Here is a 10,611-nt window from a genome sequence, read left to right as displayed (position 1 = left end):
TCTCAATTGCTGCTTTGGCTTTAGCCTTCTCCTCTCTTCGGATTCGATCCCAGAGTGATGCCCTCTGAATCTCTTCCTGGGCATCATCAGCTGGTCTTTTCATGTTCTTGGCAATCCGATCCAGGACCGAGCCGCGGGTTTCTCCAAAGTGCTCTTCTTGATCCCTGGGGTGGGTTTTAGGTTCTGGCTGATTTTTCTCTTTCCACAAGTTTATGGCAACTTGGATCTGTTACGGGGTCATGTCCCCCCAAGGGTTTGCAGAGGTTTCAGCATATTTGTGAGTTGCATTTTCAATTGTCAGCCTTTGATCTTCTGGTTAGAGGGCTTGAGATGAAGTACGGGTTATGGGGAGCCCTTCTTCCATCTCCTCAATATCTTCATCCCTCGGCGGGGCGATGATGACTACAACTGGACCGGAGGCGGTGACCTTGCTTTTTCGTGTGGTCATTATGCTCAACACATGAACGTCTGAGATGTTTTCATGCAATTTTGGATAATATGGGACCGTTGCTATTATGTTGCTATTATGAGCGGGTTAAACGTGTCCGGGACCAGTGCTGACGAGGCCGAGATCTCCTTTGATTGGGCTTTTATAATAATATTTGATTGGGCTTTTATAATAATATTTGGGCTTGATTGTATTATGTCCTATCAGGTAATGCGGGCAAAAGTCCCCGGTTTCTTAACGAAATCATGTGACCGGGGCAATTTTTTTGACAGAGTGAATGGAAGGTGTATTAATAAAAATTAACAAAATTCAAAAACATATCTATGTAGTAAAAAGTAAAATAAATATGAACATGAGTGACATTTTTTTTTAATTTTGAAGTGAAAAATTTCAGGATATTCCAATTTTCTTCCGTCTGTCTACGGAGGCTACTGCACTTTCTCCCTTGTTGAGCTCAAGGTAAGATTTTAGTCCTATCATTACTGGGATCTAAATCTTTGTTTAGCTGGTGATGATTAGTTGTATACATTTGTTTCTTTTATTTTAATGTTTGACCCTCAACTGTTTGATAAAATTTCCCTTAGAAATTTTACTACAATAAATGCTATTGATTAACGTTTGTGTATGTTTTTTGGTCCTGTTCTGTTGTGTTAATTAACATGTATATAGGACACAACTGGAAGGACTGTTAAATTCTGCAAGGGGGAGTGAAGAAGAGGGGGAAGAAATGGAACTATTTTAATTTCAGAATAGAGTAACACAATATTGCTACACGGGCAGTTCTTTTGTTATAAGTTATCCCAAGTACTGTTTTTGTATTTGATTTTCAGAAACAGAATATATTACGGTAAGAAAAAGCAGAACACGGGCAGTTCTTTTGTTATAAGATATATCCAACATGGATGTCAATATAAAGAAGACATAAAACATGATTGTTGCTTGTAGGGTAATGCTTTTTTCATTATTTTTGTAGCAACATATATTCACATTGTTTACTTCTTTGATAATATACTTGCATTCTAATTTATAATAGCCTTTTTGATGTTAATTGTATGTCCTTTATGTGCTAATACAAAAACAGGTTAATAAAAAAACAGAAAACATGAGCAACACAATAGACTTGACCGGAGATGGGGGTGTTGTTAAAACAATTGTGAGACGAGCAAAACCCCATGCAATCACTCCATCTGAGAGTCTACCTCTTGTTGACGGTATGACTAAATTGGTGTGTAGTACATAACGTGTCTTAGGGTTATTTAAAATATTTAGAAGTCTTGGATGCTTGATGACAATTTGATTATGATGCTTACATGTGCTAGCAATAAGCGCTGATATTTAAAACAGTCTAGTACAGTATAGACCTTTATCCTTATACGTAAATTAATTGAATAAGCTGAAAGTTTAATTGTTCCCATTGTCGTTTTCTACTTAGCAGTCAGCTAAATTTGTAGTCTAGAATCGTTCAAATTATTTCTTTTTTTGCTGAAGATTCAAAGAGCAATGTTTTGAGAATCAAGTTGTGCCAGAGTGTTGCAAAGGTGCTCCTAGTGCTAAAAGTTATATAGAGTTCAGTACTCATATCCCAGTTTCCCTATAATTATGTCAACTATTCGGAAAAGGAAGAGTAATTTGTTTAAATGTCGAGGTTTGTAGTAATAGTAGGCCTGTGTTCTAATTCGTGTATCGAGTAAAAAGACTCGAGTCCAAGAAAATGCTCTTGTTGGGACAACTTAGGTTTAACTTTCCCAAAAAAGGACTACTAAAAAATGCTCTTTTTAGCACTATTATTAATTGTTTTTTTCATTTTATACAAGAAATTCAAGCTTTTCCGGTCGTCCAATTTGTTAAAGATAACTGAGATTAAAAGGCAGTAGTAATGCATTTGGTGTATGCCTATTGATATTAAGACATGACATAAATGGGTTATTACTATAAGGTCTAAAGAAAATGAATGTTTTATACGGAGTATGTGTTTTACCCTGAACACATGTAAAGCATGCACCTCTAAGTGCTAAAGAGTAAATTGGGCTTTGCTATTTTGGGCATTTTATCTTCATATTGTGCCAAAGAGGGAGAACATCTCTCAATAACTTATAATGGTGAATTGTCTGTTCCTGAGTTTAATTGCACCAACTTTTTTGTTTAAAACAGTTCATTATGAAGGTGTGCTTGCTGAATCTGGTGAAGTTTTTGATAGTACTCATGAAGATAACACAATTTTCACCTTCGAAGTTGGACTGGGCACTGTCATCAAGGCATGGGACGTTGCATTGAAAACTATGAAGGTTAATATACAAATTTTACCTATTTACTAACACTTGATTACTTTGTGGACATTTCTAACAGTCCATTCTTGGTTTTTCCAGGTTGGGGAGGTTGCAAAAATCACTTGCCAGCCAGACTATGCCTATGGAAGTGCAGGTTCTCCACCAGATATTCCCCCAAAGTAATGCTAGTTTGACCAGTATCAGTCATTTTCCTATTAAATGTGTGAAGGTTTGACAACTTTATATAGTTTGAAGTAAAAGGAATGCCTAAATTTTCAACCAACTGTTAAATGCTATAAACTGTGCAAATTGACAGTTAAGAGTTAAGTCAAAGGAGTGCTGCTTCTAGTATTGATCTGTTAGTATCTTATGGTACATACCCCATGACTCCGTGAGATATGTATCTAGCGTGAATCTAGCAAGGGGTAAATAAGATAAAAATGCAGTTAACAGTATCACAACCCAAACCTGATATTCCCTCCGTCCCTAAAAACGTTTCCTATTTGTGTTGGACACGTTTGCCAATGCATACTTTTGATTGTTAATATCTTTAATTTCGTATTAGTATTAAATATAAAAACTTCATCGTATTAAAGTACTCATAAATACGAATTCAACAAGATCACTCATGACTATATTTGATCTTATAGATTAGACGTAAATTAATAGTCAATCGCCTATCATGAATAGTGTCGGAAGTCAAAATAGGAAACTTATTATGGGACGGAGGGAGTACCATTCTTTATAGATGAAGTCTGGGGGGGCATAAGGTGGTGGTGAGGAGATGTTCAAGTAAACGGTTGACCAGAGATCCATTTTCTGAATTTGTTCTCTTCTCTTCTTTTCTTTTGTCATCTCGTCTTTTCTCCTCCCCTAAAATCTCGGGAGAACAGCGCAAGCGTGTAATGGAAAAGATAAGACGCATGTCATAGGTGTCACCGCTTCTCTTAAGAATCTATTTGAAATTAAGAGATCGTCAGTTGAACGGTTTTTTATGAGATGCTGAGCTAAAAATAGCAACTTGACTTAATATTGCAGAGCACGACAAAACAATGTAGGGAAAAAGTTTATTATATGCTTGAGAAAACCCTATTTATGGATGACAAAAGTGTATCATTTAAATTTTGGAGCAACCAAATATATTTAATGTATTGCCTGGAGGCACAGAAGACTGAACATATGTTGTGCATAGTTTGACCCGTTAAGCAGTTTGTATGTTATATGTATTGATTAGACTTCCTGTCTCCTCAACAGTGCAACCTTAATATTCGAGGTGGAGTTGGTGGCCTGCAGACCGCGCAAGGGCTCAAGTTTGGGTAGTGTTTCTGACGAGAGGGCAAGGCTAGAGTAATTCTCTTAAAATTCGTTCCTTTTTACTTATCCAAGTATTTGCAATTGCTAATTAAGTGAAACTAAATTCCTGGTGTACAATCTACTCTGATAAGAAATTTTAATAACTTCCAGAGAGCTGAAGAAACAGAGGGAGCTTGCAGCAGCAAATAAAGGGGATGAGAAAAAGAAGAGGGAAGAAGCCAAGGCAGCTGCTTCTGCCCGTATTCAGGCAAAGCTTCAGGCTAAGAAGGGGAAGGGAAAAGGCAAAGCAAAATGAAAATATCTTAATAATTACCATAAAAAATGGTTTGACTTTTTTTTAATCTAAGTAAAAACTTTTAACTTTTAAGGATTCTCGTAGACTTAATTGACTTAATTACAAGCGGGTGTGAAAAGTGTATTCATCACTTGTTAAATAATGTGCTTAAATACAAGAATACAATGACTTGTATTCATCACATGTTAAATAATTTGCTTAAATACAATAATACTATGACTTGTATTCAAAATGACTTCGATCCATGGCTATATATTTGATATGATGCGGTGGAGTTGAGTCTGGAGAAATCATCAAGATTTTCACTTCTTGCCATGTTTCTCAGTTGGTGCTTTGTAAAGCATTGTAGAATCAGCACTCTAGTGTCTGGTGTGTTAGCGAGAAACTGCCAAATTCTCTCTTCTAGGCATGTTTCTATGTTGGTGTGCGTCTAGAGCATTGTAGAATTTAGTACCCTTGTATAGCCGACCAATGTATAATACTCCCTCCGTCCTAAAATGATATTCCTATTTTGAATTTTATATTTCTATTTTGAATTTTTGTATCGATTGATTACTAATTTACGTCTAAATATAGTCTAAATATAGTCATGAGTGATTTTGTGTTTAATATAATGAAATTTTTATATTTTATATTAATACAAAATTAAAAAATTTAACAATCAAAAGTGTGTATCGGCAAACAGTTTAACACAAAAAGGAAATGTTTTTAGGGACTGAGGAGTATAACTTGAAGGTTAGTACGTGCACCAACATTTACGTTTTAATTCTTGGATATTTATAAAGAACTAGCTTCAAAACCCAACGGTTGTGTTTTTAAATAATTATTATTTTAATATTTTAGTAATTATATTTGTAAAAGATTACGTATGTTTAAATAAATATAATTGAACATTTTTTTTATAAACTATAATAGCTATTTATAATAATTAAGTTTTAAAATAAATAAATTCATAAACTGCCCAGTAAATAAGTGCTGAAAATTATAAATTTTAAAAATTATAACTCGGAACCAGTGTTACAGATTTCGGAAATCGGAATTATTCGGTTGAGGTACCGATTTGTGATTTATCGGACGGTTTTTTAAAAATCGGATGATTTATCGGCGATTTATCGACGATTCGGTCAAGGACAAATATTTTTGACCGATTTTTGAGCGATTTATCGGCGATTTTTAAAAAATTGGCCGATTTATATAACAGTCGGAACTCAATTAAATACGCCATGGGTTTCAATTTGAAACACAAATACAACGTATACGAATTGAGACCTGAGGGAGGCAGCTAGTCTATACTTCAAAATGTAGGTGTGAGTGCATGTATAACTATATTCTCATATCCTTAATTTAATTTGTTTAAATTCAAATATATGATATAATTTTATTATAGCAAAGGTAAGACTATATACTATTTTGTTTCAAAATATATTTTAATTTTACTTTTGTTTCATCTTAGATTAATTGTATAAATATATTGTTTTGTTTTATTCCAACATTAATATACAAAATGAGGATTTATTTTTATAATAAAATAGTATGGATCTTATAAATATAGAATAAAACCTATAATTATATAAACTTGTTAAATCAACCAAATCCAGGTAATTATATTTAGTTTGTTTTGAATTTTATTTAGTTCAGGTTGAACATTATTTTGTTTTAACCCGAATTAGTAAAATATTTTTTAGCCCACTGTCAATACATTGATCAACGAATTATCTTTTAATATATTAATTTTATTTTAGCATATTTCAATAGTATAATTTTTTGACAGCATCAGTATTATTATTATTTTTTTAACAGGATGCATTAACAATATTTTGTTTTTTTATTTGTTATTTAGCCAGAGTCCATAGTATATTTTATTTAAGTATCGATGAATATTGTATGTTATTTAATTTAATTCTGGGTCATCATACCTCCAATGAATTATTTTTTGGTTTAAATTTTGTTTTAGACAGTTCACTAATATAATATTTTTGTCCGGGTAAATAGTATATATTATTTTATTTTTGTTAGAGGTCATTTTACATATTTAATTATATTTGTATTTATATAATTTTTTTGTTAATATTAATCTATTAATGAGTCTTGAATTTTAACCCGATCAATAATGTAAGTTTGTTTAATCCTAGATACAGATTATAATTAGATTGTAAGTATTAATTTATATTAATGAGAGTGTTTAATATTAAAATTAATTATAATTTTAGAGTGAGCAAAATAAATGTGACTAGACGACTACCAACATAATTTTTAATATTTCATATTTAAAATAATAGTATAGTAATTGTAGATAGTAAAATATATTATAGTATAATAGTAGTATAAATAATAATTTGGTATAGTATATTATATTATAGATTTTTTTGTAGGGTAGCTCATTATTTATTTCATTTTTTCATCATATATAATTACAAATTTTAATTTCAAAATTAAAAATCAAATTTACACAATTTTTTTATTTTAAAAAATCATTGTAATTTATTGAAAAAGTTTAAATCGTTTCCATAATAGAATCAGAGTAGAATCACATTTACTAAAAATTATTTTACTGTAGAATCAATTTAAATTTAATTATTTTTTCAAATTTTAATTGTTAATTTTTTATTATATTCAAATATAATTATTATTCTAGATTAATATCGAATTATATATTTGTGGAAATAAATTTTACACTGATAAAATTCTATAATAAAATCAATAATTTTTCACAATTTTCCACATGATTCTCCATGTAATAAAAGCGTACTTGTAAAGCTTCCGCATAATTTCCTTCGGATTGAGATATAATGATCTTTTTACAATTTTGAGGCGTTTAGAATAATCTCCTGGTAATTTAAAACTGCTTAAGAAATCTAGTCCGTGAGGGCATCTTCAAAATCTATGAGAAAAATATTCTCCAAACATGTAGTACTGGCTCAAGAAGAACTTAAAGCCCTATTCTATATCATCATAAGGCGTCATGTGAATATAATTTAATTATATATATTAAAATAATATAACAAAAATCTTTTTATGAAATATATTTTTATAGAAATATAAATAAGTAAACAGTGTTTGATTTGTGACTATTGATTTAGATGATTGAATCTGGTGGATGAATGTCAACCGATAGGATTATAATTTCGTGAGTTGTACATGAAATTGTGGAGAATGGTGTCCAAGCATCCAAGAATAAGTCCAATGGTGATATTAAAATAGATATAGTTATTGCTATAATTTAAAATCAAAAACTCGTTTTTGATATTAAAATAAAAGTTGCACTTTAATGCTAGTTTCATAATTAGTTTCAAATTTTCATAAATCTTTTAATTTCTACTTAATTTAATATTATTTTGATAAGTTAAGATGTACAAAACAATAATATTATTTGTAGTAATAGATGTGCATTTTTAGTTTCAAATATAGAACCAAGGATGCATATTTGCATCTAAGTATGACACCCTTTGAAGTAGAGTATTTTTGCATTTGGTACTATAATATAGTAATAGTACTATTGGACTTGCTCTAATAGGTTCGTTATATATGGGGTATAAAAAATATAATCTAAACTTTTAAACATATATAATAAGGATAAATCGATAAATTTATTGTATACTTTTAAACAAATACATGAGCAAGGGTAAATCGTCCACCACCAAATTTTAATGTTTCGGCTAATATATGACGATATAAATATAATTTTAGAAGAAATAAGTTGCAAATATGCGATCCTTTGTTTCCTTTTGAAGATCATTTTGTTAATTTGTTTCCTTTTAAAGAGTACGAACTCATTCTTTTTGTGATCACATTATTGCGATCATACATTTCACATACACAATTCTTAATCTTATCTTCCTATATTCTCACGGTTATGTATTTTTATCCTTTGATCTTTCTTATATGACTATTCATATATTTTTTGGGTAAAATATGTCTATTCATATATGCACCTACGCGTACACATATATTAATATATATATATATGATATATACTTTTGATTCAGTTTGTTAAAACTATCTCAATTCTTTTAAAATATACTAATCAATCAATCAAACATATTTGGTATATGCCCCTCGTAGCAGAGCCTGGGATGGTAAGATATACGCATCATTACCCTCATTCTGAAAAATAAAGAGTTTGTTTGCAGAAAGACCCGTTACCCTGACAGCTTGTGTGTGTGTGTACGTAAGAAATGAAAAAAAACCCAATAAGACTTAGATATGTTTGGATGAGTAAAATAATTTGAATTTTGATTTCATTTGAAATTTAACAGATTCAATTATTAGTATAAATATGAAAATTTGAATGGACAACTCAAATCATGTAATTTGAAATCCATAATTTGAAATGAAATGCATGTTCCCAACACACTCTTATATAATTTGGAAAGTGATCAAAACAAATCTTAGCACATGGTATTATTCACATTCGACTAACCTATATTTGTATGCATTATACATGTATTTTTCTCATGACTCCTCGATTACCCAAAATTTCGCTGAAAGTTAATGGTCCTCTCTTTCTCATAATTTTCATCTTCACGAAACCAATTTTGTCCTTAAACAAATCACCATATAAGTAAACAATAATTCTGACGCTCCGAAAGAGAGAGCACGATTTGAGAGTCTCGAGTTAGAGTGGAGTAGTCTAATTGCTGCATAAGATCGTGTCATTGCTCCCGAGGGCATTCCCGAGCAGGACACCTGTTAGGTCCTTAATACAACTGTAGAGGGGGGTGAATACAGTTTATGCAGATAAATCGAATTACGCACTCAACAGGATAAACAGTTTTCTATTGATTGATAAAAATTGATTACAAACTAATCTCTCAAAGGATGAATAGATATCCTTCAGAGTTGCTAGGTTACATAAAAGATATATAAATACGTGACACATAAAGTGTTAACCTAATATGTGCTTATATACTGCACATCTACACAATCAAATAAGGAATCCTATTCCATTACAATAAGGAATCATAAAACATATCCTTAATTTTTTTCTAGTAGAAGTAAAGCCCTTTATCGACTTAAATTCTGCAAACTCTTTCCATCTTCGATATCTCCTGATCTTTAGCTGTAGTGACCAAATACTGATGTCAATTACTGATCAGCAAATGCTGATAACAAATGCTGATGACGTCACCTTCTGCTAAAGTCTGATATCAAATGCTGATAATAATTTATGATAGTTTATAAATTGATATCATCAATTTCTTCTAACAATCTCCCCCAACTTGTGCATTATGAAATATGGACAAGTTCTAAATTAATAATGTCAAAAACTATCTAAATGCAAAAATTCAATCAGATAATCTTTCTTACAGTCAGTGCTTCTAAACTTTATCTTCAGTCTTGAACTTCAGTACAATCTGGAGCTTTATCAAGGAGTTTATTGAGTAGTTGTCTTTCAAGAACATTTACATACATTTGCATTTGTTGTTTGATATTCTTGAGCTCTTCTGTAGATTCATCATTCTGATAAACAGCTGCTCTGAGGTCATGTAAATTTGATTCTCCAAGTGCCAAATTATCCAGTTCTAGAAATCCAATCTTCTTCCAATCAGGATTAAAAGTAAGAACTTCTCTTCCTAGAGACTTAACCACTTTGGCTCCTCCAGTAGGTATGTCAACAAGATGTCCAAATTCATGAATGTACTTTGGAATATAATTGGACTTGTATGTCATTCCTCCCTGCTTCATGTGTACTAAGTTCTTCAAAAATTCAGACCATCTAGTAGTAGCAGAGTTGGTTACCTTGAGTAAAGTAGTGATGAATTCCAACTCCTGCCATGGTTTATTCTTCAAATGCTCTTGAGTGAGCCTCAACCTCCTTCCAGATTCCAGAAAATAGATCAGCTTTTCACCAACTAGATCATTCACAATTTGAACTGATTTAATTTTCCTCAAATCTTCAAGCTTTGTGTTATCACCAATCTCTGTCATATTTTCAGGCTTCCTTAGAATCAAAGCTTCAGCAACAAAAGAATCATCATTTGAATATCCCAAGCCACTTGTTCTACCAGCTCTTCTAGACTGAAAATTTCCACTATAGATCTTCTTTATAGTCTCAGAAGAATCTCTAACTGGTGCATGTATCTTGCTTCCTCATAGTAACTTATTCTTCTCTTCAAAAGTTAATTTTGACACATCAGAGTTTAAGTCCTTTAAATCAGGATTTGTGACTTCAGCTTGCATTTTACTTGAATTGTCAACAACTTGAGTAGTATCAGAGGTTGTGACTGGTTGAGATTCAGCATTTGTTTCTTCTACAACTTGAGCATTGTCAGAGGTTGTTATCAACT

At 31.4% G+C, this 10,611-nt stretch overlaps 1 protein-coding gene across 3 annotated transcripts; it reads left to right on the top strand.

The window, feature by feature from the left end:
- The first annotated feature begins 692 nt into the window (after positions 1-692).
- Positions 693-4,589, top strand: LOC141689023 (peptidyl-prolyl cis-trans isomerase FKBP20-1). 3 transcript variants are annotated; one of them, XM_074493177.1, is made up of 7 exons: positions 693-907; positions 1,118-1,394; positions 1,530-1,659; positions 2,600-2,733; positions 2,815-2,894; positions 3,970-4,062; positions 4,180-4,589. In XM_074493177.1, exons 2-7 carry the CDS (start codon positions 1,377-1,379, stop codon positions 4,322-4,324), a joined length of 600 nt encoding a protein of 199 aa, XP_074349278.1. In that variant the 5' UTR covers positions 693-907; positions 1,118-1,376; the 3' UTR covers positions 4,325-4,589. The 3 variants fall into 3 exon arrangements, with proteins under 3 accessions (XP_074349278.1, XP_074349280.1, XP_074349279.1); XM_074493179.1 differs by having other exon boundaries at positions 694-907; positions 1,118-1,295; XM_074493178.1 differs by lacking the exon at positions 1,118-1,394 and having other exon boundaries at positions 695-907.
- Positions 4,590-10,611: the final 6,022 nt, after the last annotated feature.

Source organism: Apium graveolens, chromosome 10, assembly GCF_009905375.1.
Source record: "Apium graveolens cultivar Ventura chromosome 10, ASM990537v1, whole genome shotgun sequence".
NCBI classification, from domain to species: Eukaryota; Viridiplantae; Streptophyta; class Magnoliopsida; order Apiales; family Apiaceae; genus Apium; species Apium graveolens.
The sequence above is the reverse complement of the archived record's forward strand: the minus strand, read 5'-3'. Positions and strand labels throughout refer to the sequence as shown.